Source organism: Perissodus microlepis, chromosome 9 (assembly GCF_051167445.1).
Source record: "Perissodus microlepis isolate ML-2025 ecotype Zambia chromosome 9, ASM5116744v1, whole genome shotgun sequence".
Classification (NCBI taxonomy): domain Eukaryota; kingdom Metazoa; phylum Chordata; class Actinopteri; order Cichliformes; family Cichlidae; genus Perissodus; species Perissodus microlepis.
Window position 1 is genome coordinate 13,739,886 of NC_140469.1, and position 22,847 is coordinate 13,762,732.

General features: G+C 39.2%; 1 protein-coding gene across 2 annotated transcripts in view; it reads left to right on the forward strand.

Annotated features, from left to right (window-relative positions):
* cntnap2a (contactin associated protein 2a) overlaps positions 1-22,847 on the forward strand; it is a 390,635-nt gene that overhangs the window by 220,900 nt on the left and 146,888 nt on the right. For both annotated transcript variants that reach the window (XM_084939110.1, XM_084939109.1), the window contains exon 10: positions 14,992-15,141. In XM_084939110.1, the coding sequence (XP_084795236.1) occupies positions 14,992-15,141 (150 nt within the window). The remainder of the gene's footprint in view (positions 1-14,991; positions 15,142-22,847) is intronic.

The window sequence follows — 22,847 nt, forward strand, 5'->3', positions numbered from 1 at the left end:
AGAAGTCATAAAATCATTTCTTTTGAGATGCAGAATTGCCATCAGTCACACATGAGGTTACTTGCACAGTCCGAACAGGAAGCATAGAGCATTACAATAATGGAAAGGCCTGAGGCACACATTTGAGGGGAAAAAAACACAGTACAGCCACCCACCGATTATAATGTTATATTGTTTCATTCCCCCAGAGTGTGTGTGTGTGTGTGTCCATGTCCAAATGCATTTGTATTTGTATGTATATATGTGTGCATAGCCAAAGCTTAATATGTCATAGTCTGGAGCTTTGTGTGGTTGGTATATTGCCATCTGAGAGGACGTGCAAAGCTCTTTGAATTACCTTGGAGGGCTGAATATTTAGGAGTGGAGGAGATGGGTGGTAGTGGTAGTGGGGAGGAGGGGGGTTAAAATTCATGAGTGCCAGAGGGTCCCATAAATTTATAGCAGACAAAATTCATTTATAGTGTACATACAGGATCAATATGTAATAGAAACAGGGTAAAAAAAAAAAGGAGAGGAGAGACCTTTGACTCTTAACAAACCCTTTATTGGTTCAATTTTTCATTTACAACAAGAAAATATTAAATTGAAGTTTAACATGGACCTACAACACGCACACAAATAAATAAATAAACAAAAATAAATACATGCATGCATAAATGGTATATTGCATGATTTATTTTGCATGGAACATTAAGAATCCTTTTTTCACAGTTTTATTGCACAGGACAGCACTGACTCCCAAACATAAACATATGTTTTAATGTCTGACACTATTTTACGATACACAAATTTTATTTTAAGACCTGAAGCCACCAACTGGGCGATATTGGAAAAAAATCTCATTACATTTTTTTTTTAATATCAGTCGATACCATCATTAATCAGGATAAGAATCAAATAAGTTTTTCTGACAAGCTTTAAGGTTCTATTTTACTATCAATTAAAGTTATGAGGTTACCTAAACATTTCATCTGCGCCCCATTCTACTGTAGGAATGTTTGTTGTACTTTACTGTTTCACTCTGCAAGCAAAGGCCTGTCACATTTTGACCAGTTGACCACCATAGTGCCAGTTTCATCATCAGCATATGCAGACAAGCTCACTGTGCTTATTACTACACTCGCAAAGGTCAACCCTGCAAGACCATGCCTGAGTTGAATAAGAAGAGATCATTTGTAGGAACTGAATACAATTTATTGAGATAGAGAACTTAATGTATTTGGCAATTAGACTCCGATTACTCATCACGTGTGACCCTAGGGAACATGCTTTTTTTGCAGTACTAGAATAAAGTGTAACTGCACATCCACTACAGCATCAACATCAACTGGTTAAAGTGGGTCAAAAAATGTTTATAGTTTGAATAAAGATTTTTTTTTTTTTTTTAATTTCAGGAAATTGATGCACGTTAAATGTAGCAGTAGTAGTAGTTTAGAGAGTTGCAGTACTACAACATGCAATTTAAATCTTTTCTGTTACAGACTAAATGAAAATGTTAATAAATTTATTCTTTGTTTTAAGTTGATCTATATTTCTCTCTTTGTTCTTTTTTCTTTTCTTTAATGTTAATAAAGATATAATGTTATGCAGAGATGTACTTATAATTATAATTTTATAGACAAATTATACTATTTATAGTCGGGGGAGAGTGGGGGGCGAGAAATGTTTTCTTCTTCCTAAGGGGGGCGTAACAGAAAATAATTGAGAAGCACTGACTTATACCAAGAGTACAAGCTTTACTAAAACCAAAGGACTCATTTTTTTTAAAAAGATGAAGATTAACTCCATGAAATGACTTTTCCTGGTAAATAGAAAGAAAAAAAAATGTGTGCAGGAAATCCATCAACCGACCACAGCTGAGCTGCTGAACTGCTGCAGACATTTCATCAAAAGAGATGGTGGTCTCCAGTGAAGCAGACTGCTTCACCCACTCGAGACGAAGGCCCAATATCTTAGCCAAACAGTCCACATCACAGTTGTCAGCACTAAAGCTTGAGTACAACTCTGCAGCGAGCTTTCTCAACCCTCAAGAGTCAGATGTTAGAGACCCATCTGAGAGCTTGAGATGCAGCATTTGATTGAACTTTTTTCTCCAACTTAAAAAAATATGGGTTGGAGCTTTATTTTATAGTAGGGATGTGAGTTCTAATTAAAGACCCTTTAGCTTTTGCTTGGAGAAACCGACCTAAAGCCTTCCTCCCATTATCCATCCCAAGCACTGTTATCATTGTCTGTCCCGTTAATAATTGTATCTTCTTTAACCCTAATGTCCCTTTCTACATCCGCAAGGCAATTCTTTTCAATAGCTGTTATGACTGTAGTGTATTCTTTGCAAAAGAAAAGTCTGTGTTTGCATCGTATCATTGAGATAACTTGACAAAAAAGAGCTCAGTCTTGTTGATTCCAGAAATCATAGAAAGACTGATAAAAATCTTTGTTTTGGGTCAGACATACATTAGCGTGCAAGTTCAGACAAAGCTGAGAATGTGCCAGCATTATTATACACAGGTACTGTAATCCCATTTAGATTCAGTATCTCATTTACAAGACCTGTTTCAGACAGTATAATAAAATGACAACATTAAAAAGAAACAATAAAATGATGCTCTAAGTTAACCTATTATTGTATATTTGATCAATTACAAAGATAAATTGCATCACGCCTAACTGCCCTCACACTGCCCTCAGAGACTTTTAGGTATGTATAATGTAGGCAGTGTTGGGAAGGTTACTTTTAAAATGTATTCCATTACAGATTACAGAATACATGCCCTAAAAAAAGGAAAACACGAACACAGCGTACACTCGAGTTTTAATAGCTTACTTACAACTGGGCTCGTCAGGCACTCTTCTTGGCTGCAGTGGTTATTATTATATTTACATACTTCCAGCTCCCGTTTTTGCTCGATGACAACTCGTACTTTTCGACTCTCCTTTTTCTCCCACCTCGCGCTCACAGACACATAACGAGTATGGCAGTCCATTCTCCCTGCAGCACGGACTACACTGCCCATGATGCTACATTCTGCATTCTGCCTATTAGCTTAGCACAACAACAACAACAACAACAAAAAGGCGCTCTCTCACCCAGGAAACACGCAGAGCGAGAGCGTCACCCTGTAACCATGGCAACCGCAACGCTGCCGCCTGGAACTACAGAACATAGCTGTCAAACAAAACCGAAACAGTCCTGACCCGCCACAATATGAAACAGGAAAGTACCGCCGTGTAATCCATTTATTTCAACAAAGTAACTGTATTCTAATTACCACCTTTTTAAACGGTAACTGTAACGGAATACAGTTACTCATATTTTGTATTTTAAATACGTAACGGCGGTACATGTATTCCGTTACTCCCCAACACTGAATGTAGGATAGAGTTTCCGCCACACATCTGTGAAATTAATTTCATCAGTGGTGGTCAGAATGGAGGCTGAAGGTGGGTGATCTTCCTCTATATTCCTATCAGCTGTAGAATAGGTGGTAAAATTCCAATCCCGTACGTACCACTACAACTGAGCTACTGTAATACTCCTTTCATTTGTCACTTAGGTTGTGAAATTAAACTATACAGTCAGTACCAGAGCTCTGAGCATTTATGAATGAACATTTATGAATAAAAATAATATATTGGTGCTGATTGGTGCTTCCACTACTTGGAACCTACTCTGCTCCACTTCACACATTGAAATGTTTGTTAAATGAAGGTGCTGAGAAAATAAAACTGCTACTTGCACTCTAGGGTTACTGCCTTGACTAAGAAAACACTGCCCCCTTGAACTCATTCCCCATTCAGCTTCATTATCCACAGAGCTGTGTGCTTCCTGTAAAAGGACCACATCAATGTTTTTATTTCTACTAGGCTCAGTTGGCAGTTCTGGCCTTTCTCTATCCCTACTTTCATTGATGTTCAATGTTCACACTATTAAAACCACCTTACAAAGCAGAAAGAATAGGGGGAGGAAGAGGACACTGATTCCCTTCCTAAGGAAGACCTCCTCCTGTGCGTCAGCCATTTTATTATCTTACCTTAGATTAGTTTCCCCTCATTTTTCCTTGCTTCTTTCATTTGTCTTTCTGAGATGGTCCACTGTTTCTTCATTGTGAAGCTTAACAGTTGTTGGGTAGCAGTTGTGACCTTCACCATTTTGTGCTGCATATTTTGTGGGTTTTTGTTAACTGGGGGGTGGCCACTAACCGGAAGGTTGGTGGTTCAGTCCCAGTCTGCTCCAGTGTGCATGCCAAATATGCGTATGCAGTCTGCATGTCCATATTTGTATGCAGACTTGGGCAAGATACTAACCCCATGTTGCCCTCCGATGCATCCATCGGAGTATGAATGCGTGTAGAAACAGCTTAGAAACAGCTTAGAAAAAAGTGCTTGTGTGAATGGGTGAATGTACAAGTTCTGTAAAGTGCTTTGAGTGCTTAGATTGAGTAGAAAAGCGCTATATAAGAACCAGTCCATTTACCATTATCCGCAGCCCGCTGCTCGTCTGGAGCCTGCTCAACAGCACTGCCGTCCACAGCCCTCTGCTCCTCACTTGAGTCTGAATGTGTTGCTCAGCTGTACCGCTGTCCACCCCCTGGTCTTTGTGAGGGCAGGACGAGCATTTGTGTCGAAAATTTCATACTGCCTGAGCCTACATTGCAACATTGTATGAGGATTTTTTTTTAAGAACTTTGAAAGACACTTCCTGAATCTCCCAAGGGTCATTCATGTACATGAACACCTGTTAGCAAATTTTCCAAAGCGGATCAGCCTGTTTTCATTATGGATAAAGCAGGAAACCCAGACATAGTGATGTATGTTTAAGACATAAATAAAGGCAAAATACCAACAACAAATCATCGAAGGTCACCCCTCTCTAAACAAACAAGAAAAATCAACAGCCTTGTTCATCTGAGAGCCGTAAGTGATGTCTTCATGGCCAGCCTGTTTTCCTACAGCCAAAAGAACCTGCTCTACAGTAAACTGTGGGGCACTCATCACTCCAACCCCGTGTCTAATTGACAGGGAAGGAGAACCCACACTAGGGAGGTATGCCGTGGCTCAAAAGAAAACAAATGATTAACTAAGTTTTGTTCACCCAACACAAATCAATGAAATAAACTTCTCTTATCTTTTCATCAAGGACAAGATGTAAAGAAAGAAAGAAAAAAAAACACACACAGTCAAGAACTCAGCAGCTTCCCATTAAGCAGCTCCTCACAATCATCCGCCACCTTCACACACTCACTCACTCACGCTCCCAGCATGCAGCGCAGTAGGGAGAGGAGGTAGGTGACTTACCCTAGTCTCCAAATGATTTATTGCACACAACATTCCATTCAATTCAATTCAGTTTTATTTATAAAGAGACAAATCACAACAACAGTTGCATCAAGGTGTTTTATATTGTCAAGTGAAGACCCTACCATAATACAAGGAAAACAGAGAAAACTCCAACAGTCATATGACCTATGAGCAAGCACCTTGGCGCCAGCAGAAAGGAAGTACGCTCTCTCTTTTTAGTCCCTGTTAGTATGGTCAGTTGCTGCAGGATTTTGTATCAAGTGGAGGCTTTCCAGGGAGTTTCAAGTCCATCCTGACAACAACGAATTGCAGCAGTCCAGCCTAGAAGTAAATGCATAAACTAGTTTTTCAGCATCACTCTAAGACAGGATGTTTCAAATTTTGGAGATATTACACAAATGGACGAAAGCAGTCCTACATATCTGTTCAATGTGCATACTAAAGGACTTAGCCTGATCAAAAATGACCCCAAGATTCCTCACAGTGTTACTGGAGGCCAGGGTAAGCATCTGGATAAATACTGCATTTCTAAGATTTTTAGGGCCGAGTGCAATAACTTCACTTTCATCTGAATTTTGAAGCAGAAAATCTGAGGTCATCCACGTCTTTATGTCTTTAAGACATCCCTGCAGTTTTGTTAATTGGTGTGTGTTTTCTGGCTTCATGGATAGATAAAGCTGGGTGTCATCTGCACAGCAGTGAAAGTGTATGCTATGCTTTCTAATGATACTGTCTAAGGAAGGCATGTATAATGTAAACACAATTGGTCCTAGCATGGAACCCTGTGGAACTCCATAATTAACCTTAGTGTGTGAAGAGGACTCTCCGTTTACATGAATAAATTGGAGTCTATTACATAGATATGAATCAAATTTCAAATGTACTTTTGATTTGAGGTTTTCTTTGTCGTAGGCGCTACAGTATCTAGAGTTGTAAGCAGTGAAGAAGCAAAAATATTAACAAGATAATCAACCTCTGTGGGAATAGTGTTCAGGTAGCTGCGCTGCACTGTGTTTGCACAGAGCATGAAGAAGATAACAGTGGATGGATTATATCCTTAAACTTGGTTACAGAAAGACATCTGCTGTCATGAAATCTATTCCCCACTTCTGTGTAATCCATTATTGTAACCAGACAAAAGAGGGTAAAACTAGGAAATACTGGTAAATATTCCCTTTCTATGCTATATATCAGGGCAAGATCTAGAGTGTGATTAAAGTGGTGGGTGGGTTCTTTTACATTCTGAAAGAAGCTAGTTGAGTCTAATAATAGATTTAAAATGTGTTGAGGCTGTCATTTTTGGTATCTACATGGATGTTTAAATCACGCACAATAATTATTTTATCTGAGCTCAGCACTGATTTTGATAAAAAGTATGAGAATCCAAACAGAAACTCTGAGTATGGCTCAGGTAAATGATAGCAACAAATGAAACTGCTTTTTGAGTTTTCCAGCTAGGGTGGACAAGGCTAAGCATCGCGCTTTAAAATGAATTAAAACTCAGTCTGGTTGTTGATTAACAAGCTGGAGTGGGAGATTGCTGCCACACCACCCCTCCTCGCCCAATGCTTCGGGGATGCTGACAATTGGTATAACTCTGGGGTGTTGGTTAATTTAAATTAACATAATCGTCATGCCATAACCAGACTTCTGTCAGGCAAACTAAATCATTTTGTTGATCAATTATTAATTCATGTACTGACAGGGACTTAGAAGTGACAGACCTAATGTTTAATAATGCAAATTTTACTGTTTTACTCTTTAAAGTTGTGGATACAACATTGGTCTTTCTTTGAGTTTTTTTTGTATTTAAATGATTTTTTGCTGATTTTTCTGTCACAAACTAAACATTTGACACAAAGAGCAGGAAAGTGCGGGAGGGACAGGTGAAGAGGCCATGCTGCTAGTGAGTTGGCTACAAGCTGTGCTGAGCTAAGCTAGCAAATACCTAAAGAGAGGGAATGCTGTGAATATAATTAGCGAGTGAATCAACACAGATTGTGCTTTGGACAAATTACACTCTCTGAGCTTACACTATGAAATCAGACATTATCTATAAGTTTTTAATTAAATTGGCTACTCAGATAAGCTACACAAAAACACCACTGTGTGTTGTACTGTAACAGGAAGTGATACTCTACTGCAGAGAGAGCCAACACCAAGTCTTCCTTAGATGATTAAGATTAAGGAAAAATAAACAGGCAACCATAAAATTATGTTGTCCTTATTGTTTGTTTTATTCATTTGTTTTGTTTTGTTTTTTGTCTACAGTGATAACTATTATTACTCTTGTTATGTGCATAATCAGTCTCTACATGAGCTAATCACTATCTTTAAGAATTGCTTACCATTTTCCTGAGTCAGGTTATGATCCTCTAAAACATATCTCAGCTTCCTATTTGTAGTTTTACAGGTCATATAATGCAACTTAGATATTTAAGAGGCCAGTGTCCTTTTAATTTATTTACCCACTTATAAGAGCACATACAAAAAGAAACAGTAGGCATTTGCATATAGTTTTACACACAACACATTAATTGTGTCTATTTATGAGCTAGAAAGTGCATCACTGCTGTCTAGTTATTTTTCTCATTCAGTTTAAAAGCTAAGTTTAAAAAGAATTTATTCAATTTGGCCCTTGTGAAAAGAAAGAGCAGTACAAGATATTATCATGATCTCCTGGCATGGACATGACTTCTGAATTATTATTTTCTGATTCTTTTTTTATCATATTTGTATTTTGACAGGAATACAATATGTGCACAATTACCAAACACAAACACAAATACAGTATGCACACTTTTAAAGCTTGGAGGCTATTGCAGTTAGTTTGAAAAAACTGGTTTTTGAAACTTTGTGATAACTATTATCCCAGCTGTGTGGTGTTGTTTGTCTATCCACTTGTCTGTGCACTGGCTTGGCACTTTCTCCTTTACAAGATTTATTTTTGTGCTTCACTGTTGGAGCGCATGTCTCTCTCTCTTTCTGTCTGGCACAACTGCAGTCAGAGTAACTGTGTGAATAATGGAAGACTTCTCATGATCAGGCAGTTCTCTAAAAGACTCAAACTGTGCAGTGTTGGAGAGCTGTTAGTATTATCATTCATACTGTTTTTCATTCAGCTAATCTTTAGCAACCATTAGCTCCAAGGTCAGGCCACAGCAGTTAAAGGACTTAACTGGTTCACTTTGACCTCAATATGTAGCGTGGCATCTGTATAAGTTATCTCATGTTACCATGGTTAAAGATGTAGTGTGCATTGTTTGTCACTAAGAAGGGACAATGTCAGTCTGTTCTTAAAGTGCGCAAGGTACAGTGACTCTTGTCCACAGCTGTCATCTTTAGCAGCCAACAATAACTTCTGCACAGGGTTATTAATTGGAGATTATGTATAGGGATTTCAGGAGCGGGACCACGCCTCCAAACACGCTCATTCTGGTTGTCATCTATATAGGTTCCCCCAGTTCTGCAAGCTGTTCATTCTCGTTTACGTGCCCCACCCTTCCTCCCTGCTTGTTTTCAATTCTTTAACTTCTTCTATTTATTGCATCGTAAACACCCTGACCAATTTCCTCTCTTCTGATGGTGACATTTTGGGTCTTCTTGCAGAACTTGGCACAGCGTTGATTCATTGGACTAACTTGTATTGTGTGCAGTTGTTTGAACTGATGAGTTTAGGATCTGCTCCAAGAGATCTTCTCAACTTGTATAAATCTGCAATTCTTTTTCTTAGATTTTTGCTGAGTATTGGTCAATCTATTGAGTGTTGTCAAACAAAAAATGTATTATGTTAACGAAGAGAAACAGTTTTAGTCAATCATGATCAGTAGAAGATAACAGGACTTGGCTTTGAAAAGTTAAAAGACAGTTCAGAATCTTCAGCACCGTTTATTAAAAGATTTAAGTTAGTGTATTTACATATTCGTGCCTGCACTTGTATGAATATATTTGAATCTGTGTGGAGAAAATGCAAAAGAAGTTCATAGCTTTGGCATTAAATATGTTTGGTATACAATTAAAAAAACATAAAAGCCCAAACACATAGTCAGTATATAGTTTTACTACAGTGTTAGTTCATCCACACATACATAGACTATGGGGCCACACCATTTAATCTTCTATCCCATTGCAGCAGGTGTATCAAACACCTAGCCATGCAGTCTTCGGTACAAACATTAGTAAAAGAATGAGTCCTTCTAAAGAGTTCACTGGATTTGAGTGTGATACTGTAATTAGATCCCATGGTTGCAACAACTGGCAACTGTAAGTAATATTGCTGCAAATTGGAATTTAGGAACAACAGCAATAGACCAGTGAGATCCCACTATAGTCAGAGGGTATGTTCCAACTATAGGGGGGGAGATCACACTCCTCAGCCTCTGTGGGAAAGTATAAATATATATTTTAAAACACTTAAAATGAATATAGAATTTCACAAACAAATGAGGGAAATGTCAGAAACCACTAAAGAAGTTCAAGAGGCTTGAAGTGCCATCCCCGTTATTGGTGTTATAGGCAGTGGTGTATTCTTGAAGCAGTAGACTTACTTTAAAGGTGCCCTGAAGATACCTGCAGCAGTAGAGAACTGGAAAGTTCAGGCTAGTCAGTTATAAGGGTCACATGATGCATTGCATACTTGTAGCCTTGCAGATTCTTGAAAAGATGTTACCTAAAAAAACTAATGGGCCAGTCTTTCTTGAAGAGGCCTTACAAACACAGAAAGCAAGCTTCGAGATGTAAACACACAATGGAAACACTTTGATAAGGTGGTTATTTTTCAGGAAGTGTAAATAAAATTTTCAGGTATTTCTATATTTAGATTATTATTGTTTGGAAGTAGAGGTGCAGCTATGTATGTCTTCTGGTGTCTTATCAAAATACCTGCATTCGTCATCTATATTTTATCCTTTGTTACTGGTGAGCTGCAGTTCAGTCTTCTCTCCAGGTCTTCACTCAGAGCTGCCATCTCCTTCTCCTTCTGCTCCTGCACTGCGTCGTCACTGGTTGTCACTTTTTGAACTGAGGACTGCCAGTTCTGCAGCTTATAGTAGAAACATGAAAGCTAATATTTTATCTACAGTTCTTTCAAGATTTTCTAAAATTACCAAGTCTGTGATTTTCATACCTGAAATCAGTCTCTTAGCCTCCTCCACCATTTTCTTCTGTTCAGTCTCAGTCTCATGCGCTTGAAGCTTTGTTGTAATTGCTGTCACTTTGTTTTCTGTGGCTGTCAGTCTGGTGCTCATCTTGAAACATCATAGAGGATGAGGACTCGTTCCTAGTCTTGCACTTCATCTGTGGTCAGCTCAGATCTTCTTCATGAGTACACATCACAGACAGATAGAACTGCAGCACCAGAACTGCAACTCCTGGTGTTGCATAAGCCCACCACTGCAAATCTATGGACATGATGCAATGTCGAAAAGCTGTTTATACATGCTTATTCATTCTTTCATGACTTATTTAGCTCTTTTTTTGGGGGGGGAGGAATGATCCCAAACTAATATTGCAGAACATTAATTAAACAGTTTCTCATGAACATTGTTTATCGTATTTATACAGATGGTGTCTTGTCTATGCAGATGGTCAGTGGTTACAAAGTACACACACCTTTAAGATGTGCATTGAATTAATTCAATTGTTGACATGAATAATGAATGTTAGATTTCCTCAGATGGAAATGAAAACTAAAATGTTGGATTTATTTTGCATGACCTTAAAAGTTGGTTCCCAACATATACTTACAAGGTAAAGCTGCTAGAGATATGATGATAATGATGTCAAAACCTCAATCCAATCAAGTTCACTGTTTCACAGCATGAAATCATCACTTTTGTGTAGTGATTTTATTTACTGTTTGGATGATATTTTTGCCACAGTTGCATTTATTTACTAAGTATTCAAAGATAGGATTCAATATAACATGAATTAACCCCAAGTTCAAACCAAGCAAAGTATCTGGTCAGCTTGTCACTTTGTTATCAGACCCTGCATTTGAATGACAACAAAGAAAACCACAACTTTATCAGGTTTAATCTGACTAATTCTCCTCCTCCTTCATCTTTTTCACTCTTTTTTTTTATCTGTGACAGACAGCTGGTATGTGCATGATTTTTGCCAGTGTACAGTGGCTTGCAAAAGTATTCGGCCCCCTTGAACTTTCCCACATTTTGTCACATTACAGCCACAAACATGAATCAATTTTATTGGAATTCCACGTGAAAGACCAATACAAAGTGGTGTACACGTGAGAAGTGGAACAAAAATCATACATGATTCCAAACATTTTTTACAAATAAATAACTGCAAAGTGGGGTGTGCGTAATTACTCAGCCCCCTTTGGTCTGAGTGCAGTCAGTTGCCCATAGACATTGCCTGATGAGTGCTAATGACTAAATAGAGTGCACCTGTGTGTAATCTAATGCCAGTACAAATACAGCTGCTCTGTGACGGCCTCAGAGGTAGTCTAAGAGAATATTGGGATCAACAACACCATGAAGTCCAAAGAACACACCAGACAGGTCAGGGATAAAGTTATTGAGAAATTTAAAGCAGGCTTAGGCTACAAAAAGATTTCCCAAGCCTTGAACATCCCACAGAGCACTGTTCAACCTACCAAGACAAGGCCGTCCACCTAAACTCACAGGCCGAACAAGGAGAGCGCTGATCAGAAATGCAGCCAAGAGGCCCATGGTGACTCTGGACGAGCTGCAGAGATCTACAGCTCAGGTGGGGGAATCTGTCCATAGGACAACTATTAGTCATGCACTGCACAAAGTTGGCCTTTATGGAAGAGTGGTAAGAAGAAAGCCATTGTTAACAGAAAACCATAAAAAGTCCCGTTTGCACTTTGCCACAAGCCATGTGGGGGACACAGCAAACATGTGGAAGAAGGTGCTCTGGTCAGATGAGACCAAAATGGAACTTTTTGGCCAAAATGCAAAACGCTATGTGTGGCAGAAAACTAACACTGCACATCACTCTGAACACACCATCCCCACTGTCAAATATGGTGGTGGCAGCATCATGCTCTGGGGGTGCTTCTCTTAGGCAGGGACAGGGAAGCTGGTCAGAGTTGATGGGAAGATGGATGGAGCCAAATACAGGGCAATCTTGGAAGAAAACCTCTTGGAGTCTGCAAAAGACTTGAGACTGGGGCAGAGGTTCACCTTCCAGCAGGACAACGACCCTAAACATAAAGCCAGGGAAACAATGGAAAGGTTTAAAACAAAACACATCCATGTGTTAGAATGGCCCAGTCAAAGTCCAGATTTAAATCCAATCGAGAATCTGTGGCAAGATCTGACTGAGCTGGAGCTGTTTTGCAAAGAAGAATGGGCAAGGATTTCAGTCTCTAGATGTGCAAAGCTGGTAGAGACATACCCTAAAAGACTGGCAGCTGTAATTGCAGCAAAAGGTGGTTCTACAAAGTATTGACTCAGGGGGCTGAATAATTACGCACACCCCACTTTGCAGTTATTTATTTGTAAAAAATGTTTGGAATCATGTATGATTTTTGTTCCACTTCTCACGTGTACACCACTTTGTATTGGTCTTTCACGTGGAATTCCAATAAAATTGATTCATATTTGTGGCTTTAATGTGACAAAATGTGGAGAAGTTCAAGGGGGCCAAATACTTTTGCAAGCCACTGTATTTGGTGCTTTTGACAGCGAAAGAAAGACAGAGAGAGAGAGAACACGGATCGCATATTTGAGCATGAGGGTTTCAGCAGGCACTTGTCTGTTTGTGCATGAGTGTGAAGGTTCAGTTACATCGCCATCACTGATAAGCTCATCATTCAAAGCTATTGCAGGTGATGTAAAACAGATGAGGGAACACAAGGTTATACAGTATCTATTTTCCATTACATTCAAGAGGTTATAGAGAGTGGGACAGGATGGAGGAGAGAGCTTGGTAGCGATTACATCAAACCAATATACAGGCAGAAATGTGATTGTCACTGAAGGAGGTTATCAAGGTCACTTTCTGCCAGAAGTAATTTTTTTGTGGTTCTCACTCGGACAATGTAGACACTGTCCTCTAGATTTTGTGTTACTAGTTTTGGGATCATGGCCTCTTGACAAAAAAGCGTTGTTAACAGTATCATTTTTTATTATTATATTTTTCTCCCTGCTAGAGCTAGTTTTTAAAAAAAGGTTTTATGATTTTAAGGGGTACCATGTCCCGTGTATGCGAGTGTGTATTTTTGCATGCCCAACCACGTTGCCCTGAGCGTGGCTGCTGTGGTCACAACTCTCAGCAAGTGACCATCTTGGCCCTTAATTTCTTTGGTCACAGCCTCGATCGCACACAGGCATACAAGCACAGGCACACATGGCCACCCTGCTGATGAAGATTAATTAGTGCAGACTCCCTGCTGATATGAAAGCTAGGGTCTTCAAGTGCATTCTGGGAAGAAGTAAACAATGTGAGAGTGCATCTTGCAGACAGCGGTGACTCACACAGAGGCCGCCACACAAAAATGCAAACACACCGACATAAGCTTGCCCACCGTCTATGCGAAAGTGTGTGTATTGACGTGCATGCAGATCCATGAGTAGGTGCGCTCTGCCAAGACTGATTTACACATGACCGTACCTTGAACTTCGCTACAGTGTCCTCAACAGGTATCGATGTATTACAATCAGTGAGGCAGTATGCTAAGCCCAATTGAAAAAGAAAGACACTGCAGCAGATGGCCGCAAACTTAGAGAAGTAGAGAAGAAAAGAGAAGAGAGAAAGAAAAAGAGAGGAAATTTTAAATGCAGAAACAGAGGAAGGGAAATAAAGATGGAGAGATAGAGGAATCTGGGATAGCGATCGAGGTGAGGAGGAAAGGATGAATAGAGATTGGTGTCAGTAAGAGGTGATGTATAGAGGAGAGGGCAATGAAAGGAAGCTGGCTTCTCTCTCAGCTCCAGTAGTAATGTCCCTTTCCAAAACATCACTCATATTTAATGGAGCACAGCTACAAGAGAAGGGAGAAGAAAGGAGGGCACGAAACTTGCATGCACCAAACACACACATATGCAGACAGAGCAACACATTAGAGCCTCGTGCACTTTCAAAAAGTACTCAAAGTTGCAGGCACATAAAGAACGCACACACACATGCATTTGGATACTCAGCAAACAGGGTTCTGTGAGACTTAATGGAGTTGAGTCACACGGGCTTTGAGACTACAAAAGGGAGCCAGGAGAAAGAGGGAGTGAGAGAACAAAAGAGAAGGGGAGAAAAATCGAGGAGCACGGACTTGCATATGTGACTGTGCACATAAGTGAGGGGAAGCCGAAATAGAGGCAGGAAGATGATCCTCGATAGCACTGAACTCTGTTGGAATCACATTCAGCAGGCACACAGGAGTGCCATTGTTGTGGAGAAAAACATATGCTGAATATAAAAGTAGAAGGTAAACAGAGAGGGATAGCCACACATAACAGAATGAATCACCCACACACCTCTCACCCAGCCAATTGTCTTATTGACAAATCCCAGTCAGGGCCTTACATATTCTTCTATATTCTCCTATTAAAAGAAATAACTTGGACCTATGGGGGTAAAAAGTACCAGTATTGAGTTTTGTGTGGTGGGCCTTTTTTTATTGTTTTGTTATTTTTATTTTTCTCAGCAAGTTTTATTATTACATCCAGGGATTTACACAAATGCTTTTGCCTTATTGCTTTTTTCCAGGCTCGGGCCTCAATGATGGCCAGTGGCATGCAATACGTTTGGTTGCCAAGGAGAACTTTGCCATGTTGACGATAGACGGCGAGGAGGTTTCTGCTGTGCGCTCCGTCTCACCTCTCAGCATCACCACAGGAGGAACCTATCACCTCGGAGGTAAGGGTCAACCCAGCACCAACACCACATTTCTAATGAGAACTAGACACCCTTTAATACCAACATCATTCATTTCCATCACATTTCTCTACAGTGTGGGTGTGTGTACTCCATCACATGCTCCCTATGTTTGAGGAGGTGTGTTACATGTTTATTTTTCATGTTTTACAGCTAGGATTTGAGTCGTCTATGCTGTTCATATAGAACTTGTGTTGGTTTTGTGGTTATTTGCAGATAGTTCTTCAATCTAAATCAATATTTCTAAATCACCCATATTTGTACATGTGTGTGTTAAGGCAAAAATGATCAAATTTCTTTTCCGGTAGGCAAAGTTTAACTGAAAGTTGCTCACTTAGCAAGAGCCCAGGCACAGCAACATCACCATATATATAGGGGACACAAACTATAACAAACAGACACTCACAGAGAGATAGAAAGAGCGATAACACAAGCAGCAGCCTCAATCTGTCAGAATTAGGAAGACGCCAGGTTAATGATGCCAGACACCTCTGTCTGTCTGTTGGAAGATGGTCCGTATCTAAGTGTACTTGTGTGCATGTGTGTGTGGGTGTGTGTGTATGTGTGGGCACCTGTATGAAATTACAGTAACTTAGAGAGATAGTCCAGCTCTGATAGCTCCATCATGCCTCCCCCACCCCCACCGCTCTCTATCTGAGCACAATCTCCTCCATCGAGCAAAATCATTTCCCCAGGCCAGTCACTAAGGATCAGAGCAGCCAACAAAAACACAGCCCAAGTACTTTTATTCTGTTGTCTATTTTAATTTACTCTTAGCTGGTTTGAGTAAATCCCCAAGTCCATGATGACTCTGTACTTTTTTTATATATGAAATCAAAGTCTGTGAGACCTTGATGGGCTAATGGATTTTTAGTCTAGAGTCTGTTACATCTTTGAAGGATTCTGAAGGTCTTTTGTCAATCTAGGCTGTTGCAGAATCATTGAATTTAATTCTTCATTTTTCATTATTGATATCCCAACTTTCTCTCTCTCTCTTTAGTCTTTGTCTGTCTTTTATATCTCCTCTCTCCTTTTCCTTCTCACCCTCTAGTCTCCACTTGATGCAATTGGTGATTTATTGATTTCAGTAAACTGAGTTGTGAATCAATAGTGGCTGAGAGGAGAGGAGAGGATCTCCACAATGTCTTTACTCCATGAAGAGGGCAGAGGAGACAGTTAGATGAAGGAAGTCCAAAAAAAGAAGAGAAGAAATAGTACAACAGAGTGACAGGCAGGAATGGCAAAATACAGAAAGAAGGTTTTGTAAGGTAAATAAAAAAGGTTAGCACATTAAAGAGTAAGGCAAGGCCAATTAATCTATGACGAATACTTCAAGAAAGTTTTCTGATGTTTTTATTTAACCTATGGTACTTGAGTTGAGGCACATTTGGCAGTTTTTGCACTCTTGAATTTTATTGGGTATGACACAAGAACCTTTGCACACGGATTTGGAGATTTTCTGCCATTCTTGTCTGCAGATCCTCCTAAACTCTGTCGGTTTTGATGCAGATGGTCAGTGTTCATTTTTAGGTCTCTCCAGAGATATTTCACTGAGTTCACAGCAGGGTTGTCGTTGGGCCACTCAAAGACATTCACAGAGTTGCCACTCCAGTTTGTTTTTTGAGAGGGGGCTATATGCTTATGGTCATGTCCAGTTGAAAGGTGAAACTTTGATTCAGTCCTGAGTGCTTTGGAAAAAGCTTTCTTGAAGAATATGTCTGTATTTTAGCTGTTAACCATTCCCTGAAGCCCAACTAGTCCATACAGAAAACATCAACTCTACATGAATGTGGCACAAGCGTGCCTTATCACTGGGATGGTATCGGGCATGATGATTAGTAGTGATGGATGGGTCCCTTAGGTGTGACATTTAGAAAAGAACTATCTGGTTCTTGTTAGCAGTATGTACTTAGGCCCTTTTCTGGCAGTTGCTTAGTTTGGCCAGACAGCCAGCTCCAGGAAGACTCCCAGTTGTTCCAATCCTAGATTTGTGCATTGACCTGATCCTCCGCTTTGACGTGTGCAGGTAGTGTCAGACCTTGTGGCTTTGCAACAGTATTCCCTGTCACCAGGCTTTTCATTCCCAGATCATGTCCAGTGAGTTAAATTTACCACATTGCAAAGATGAGCAAGAGAAATACCTAGAAACTGAACTAACCTATGCTAAATTTCAAGTTTGGGTATTTCAGTCTCTGGGTCTGAATGTCAGTCATATTCTTTCTTCCAATAAATTTGCAAAAGATTCTCAGCATAGATTTTTATTTGGAAAGGATTGATTAAAAAGAGCAAAATACTGCACCATAGGTGATACATAAAAACTATGTACAGTGCATTGTAGTATGTATTCTACACCACTTTGCATTCCATGCATATAAACACATACAGTATGTAATCACATATAAACACTAAATACACATTGCAGCAACTGAAAAAAACAGCAATGTTTTTCAGTAGTTTCTCCCCTTTGATGGAGGTAGTGCGCTGAATTGGCAGGAACTGTGACTGGGGTTTTTCTCGTTAATTTTACATGACATAATGAATGCTGAGGAGCAGGGAGCCTGGTGGTAAACACAAGTTTGAAGGCTGCAGGGGATACAAAACTGTTGATTGTTACTATGGAAAGAACTACAAAATGATATTTAGGCCAGCGCTTTAGTGGCTAGGGAAAAACTTTTAGGAGCTGTTTCATGGAAAACAGTGTGCACTGATGCAGCTTGTGTTTAGCTCTTAGGGTTATTTTCATTTTCTCTTCATTTTTCTGTGATTGGGTTTGGTATATTTAAATACTGTAGCAACAGAGAAATTCCATGTGGAGCAGTGTGTGAATTTTAATGGCAATTTCCATCTTTCATTCAATATCTTGCCTCCTTGTTATCAAAGAGGAAGCCTAAAATCCTTTGTGTGTCGGTTAAGTTAGTACGCAAGTCTGTAACTCACATGAAAAGATGGGTGTCCTACATACACACAGAACTACGTTAGCTCAGACAAAATATCCAGCACATGTATTCAAACCATCCCGCTCATCACATTCAGAGGCTAATTTCCATCTCAGAGGTAACAGAATAATATAGTGAATTTACAAAAGATAGTTTAGCCTTTGGCTTGCCCTCAATTACTCTCTCTGATCGCTCGGCTTGATGAGTCAAAGAGGCCAAGCCCATTAAGCTGTCCTAAAGCTCTCTAACAGTATTCCATCAGCACTTTCACTGTGACTGAGACTGTTCTATCAGTGAGCCACAATTAGCAGAAACCTCACAGTATTATGAACAATCCCTGTTTTTTTATATACAGGACAAGGCTTGAGTTAATTGCTGAGAGTAATTTATGTAGGTGCAGCCATCCAGGTAGCCATCTGCTTCAAATCACATGGCTGTAAGGCATCAATCTGCTGTGCTTCCGCTGGCAACAGTTGTAGACCAGAGACCACCAACTGAACCCTACTTTGTAAACAAGTACCATACGACTATGTAATAGCAGAGATATATTTTATGCTCTTGGTTTTATGTTGTTTCTGTGCTGTTCTTTGTTGTCAACCCCATCTTTGACTCAACACTTTTGAATAGGGATTTAATAACAAACAATAAAAAAGTTGTTTTTTTAGTTTAAAAAGTTTTAAAAAATACATACATATATATATAAATTAATATCCACAATGATGTGTCATCTCTTTCTTGGATTTTGTTCTAAGTCACGAGTATTTGGTCTCCATGAAAAATAAATGAGCAAAATAGGAAATGTCAGTCTAGAGCAGACTTGCCCAACTCCAGGCCTTGATGGCCGGTGTCCTGCAGGTTTTAGATCTCACCCTGGGTCTAGACACCTGAATCAAATGATTAGTTACCAGTTCTCTGGAGATCTTCAAGACATGTTAAGGAGGTAATTTAGCCATTTAAATCAGCTGTGATGGATCAAGGACACATCTAAAACCTGCAGGACACTGGTCCTCGAGGCCTGGATTTGGACACCACTGGTCTAGGGTAACTATTCCATTCACTTTGATAGCATAGTACCCTAACTTTGCTAGGGAGTTAGAGGAAAGTGGGTGTGACTATCTGCCTCCTTCTATAATCTTCAGTTATATTTTTATTTCTGCCACAACTGCTACATTAAAGCACATTAGCACCAATTAGGGTTTTATTGAGGCGTGACTGTCACTAATAAGTAAGGATGTACATACAGTATGACTAACACTAAGTCTGAGAACACATGTTTTACATGCTTTACTTAGAACCCCCCCCCCCACACACACACACACACACACAAATACGGCATATAAATGTCAGTCTGTATTTAATCAAATCGCAGCAAAGTGTGTGTGTGTGTGTGTGTGTGCGTAGAATTGGCTTATATGAACAAGACTGTTTTTTTTCTTTTGCATAACACAGTCTTTCAATGCTTTTAACATTAAAATTAATGTTATTCATATGTTATATGAAGGCATGCATATTGACATGAAATATTTGCTAATTCATGCTTTTATTAGATAAATAAATTACCCAGTTTAAATCGGTGGTAACTTTTAATGCATTTTTATTTGATTTGATTTTGACTATGATGGGACATTATGCAAATGAAGTACCATTCCCAAGATATTTAAAGGCTATGCAAATTGAGTACATAATATTTCCCTTTATTGAATATTCTTCCTTATTTCCTTTTTTTTTATATATATTGTCTACAATGAGCAGTTTTTGCGTGTCGGTTAATAACAGCTAAAATAAGACTGCTTTGCTTCCTCTGAAATTATGTAATAATTGACAGTGCAAATCTCTGAGTTCTGCAGCCATTCAACATTTTTCCTTGTGATGTAATAGCCCTGCCATTTAATTTCTGTGCCATTAAAATTTACTTGGAACCTCTCCCAAGGTTGCTAGGTTATAAGATATTATACTGAGGATGTCAGTGGCAAGAAAGACCTAGGCTTTGAGCCTTTGAACGTGCCCTTTACTCTTCCCTCTTTCTTCATTCTATTCTTTTCAGGTTTCTTTCTGTTTTGCTCCTTCAAATTTCCTCCCTACCTTATGTCTTCATTTTTCTCGTTATTTCATTTGCTTTAACCCCTTCCTTTGCCTCCCGCTGGACTCCTCTCCTGCTCCTCTCATCTCCACTCCTCTGTCCATTGAGCACCTGCTTTTAGAAGCAGTCTCCTGAACCCAAAGCCCATTTTACGGAGAGTAGTTTTTCACTCGTGACGCTACGCTTAGAGAAATTAGTAAGTGACTGGCAGAAGACATCCATAAATTGAATTTCTCAAGAGGCACGACAGGAAGACACACACAATCACACATAAGTGCACATACACGGAGACACAAAGTCATATTTTCTATTCAGGAAGAGGGGAAAAAATTGATACACTAATGAGAGAGCAGTCAATTATGGGATGTTCCACTCTGAAGCTTTCTAGCATTTGATAACTGTCTGTAGGTGGGGGCAAAAAGGAGTATGTAGTGTTTCCTATTGTAGTGTTCAAATCTTGACTTTCTTATACATTTGGTAATACCAAGTGGTTCCAAATATTGTCACAGCTTTTCATAGCTCATTGCTTCTTTTCATCATTTTGGAAATGATAGAACGGCTTCTTTCACATTTTCTATTTGTGAATAAATGACTCATCATGACAAAAGTCCTACAGTTGCTTTCCCATTACTACACATAGACTGTACACTATGACACAGTATATTTTTTGACCTTCTTGAAACACATCATTGTAGTCCTCCAGTGCTTTCTTTTGGTCATTTTAGTATCTTAAGTTCTTGCTGTAACTTGTAATGAATATCACATTTTCAGCCATGCGTCTTGCATGCCGTTCCTTTTACATCCTACCTTTACATCCTAAGGCTTGTGATGAATAAGACATGACACTCTGGCAACCACATTTATCAAAGTGCAGTCCATGTGCTGTATGTGCATCTTGTGTCATTTTGTGTAAGTGCAAACAGTTCTGTTTACGTGCATATCAGCTAAGGTGCCAAATGATTTTATTGACATGAGTTTTTTTTGATATTAATGCGAGTTATGTTTGTTTGAGAGTGCTCTAAGGACTTTTTTGGACACTTAGGGTAAATTGCTAAGGGACAAACTGCAGCAGGTGGTCAGCAGATAAGCACTTTCCTTTCCTGGAGTGCATTCTTGGTTTTGTGTGAAATTACATATTGTGTTTGGCAATAGTTCTTGTCTCTTCTGAATATATTCTAGAGTTACATCCTTGGAATATTTGTTTAATAATTTACTTCTGAGCATATTGGCAGATTTCCAACCTACCTCCTCCTGAAGCAGACACATACCTCTAAATGTAATGGGATTTGGAAACATAGCCTGGGAGCCAGCCGTGCACAGGTAGAAGAAAGCTGGTGCTGGTCTTTCCAGCGTGTATTGTAAGACGAGCTCTTTAGGCCCAACAGGGGGGTTGTGATAGTGTGCCAACAAGACTGCAGGGGGTTATTGCTGTTGTTCCACATTCTGAACGGTTATAAGAAACAGAGTCCTTCTGTTTGTAGTAATACTGCAAATTAAAGCAAAGAATGACATTGAAATCAGGGAGAAATAAGTACTGCTTATTCTTATCTAGAATTTAGATTATAAGATCGATTGAGGTATGGTGATGCATTTGCTTTGCTTCCAGCAATTGTTTTGTCTTTGTTGGACTTTCTACTAACAGCGGTCTGAATCTTGAACTTTGTGTGAGTATAGCTGCATTACATTCATACAGTGATACATATTTTAAAATCATAAAAAAATAATTTTCTTGAAGCTTCTTGGGGAAATAAAAATGTTCCCAGGGAGGCAGACTAAAACAGAATTGTAACTATATATTAACATTGGTTATGTCTGGTCATTGCTTTAGAGTAATAATAAAATAAAATGCTATGCTTCTATTGTAAATCTATTTAAAACTCTGCTACTGCAAAATCTACATACTCTCTGAGTCTTATTTATCCATCTATTAATCATTTAATATGCAATATGGTAAAAGGAGCATTTATAGCGCTCATTCATATAGATAAATGATCACCTGTGTCATTTAAATAGTGATTTGCAGATGTTTGGATTCATTTAGCTTTTTCTAGATATCAGATTTTTGCTTTTATTTGCTGATTGATGATTAACTTTTAATCCAAAGTCAGCTGTCACCTGAAGCATGCCAGTTTTAGTAGAAATGCAGGTGCATTTCAATTATTGCTCTTAAAAAAGTATTTTTGCATCAAAAGAGTAAATTATAAAGTGACACCTAATAAACTAATCGGATATAGTGTTGAACTTTAATTGCAAAAAACACCCAGTTGGTGGCTTGAAAAGAGAAGCAGAGAAACAAACCTCCCGCTGGCTTTCATGGCCGAGCAACATACATACATCCACCCATAGCTTCATGCATGGTGCCACTCATTCTGCCAAACTGTCAGGATAGCTGGATTTCCTTTGCATTTATAAGCTATCCACAGGACACAAAGTGCTGCCAGCCAGCTGCAGTCTGCTCTGTTTCCCATCTTCTCTTCCTTTTCTGTCTCCCTCTCTGTCTTTCTCTCTCTCTGTGTGTTTCTCCCTGGAAAAAAACACCAGGCAGGTGTGGCAGGAAAAGAGACAGATGGCAAGGATGACAGGAGAAACTTTTTGGGAGGAGGAGATGAAAATCAAAAGATGTGAAGAACAGGATGAATCTACCAAACGTGCACACACCTACCCTTATACAT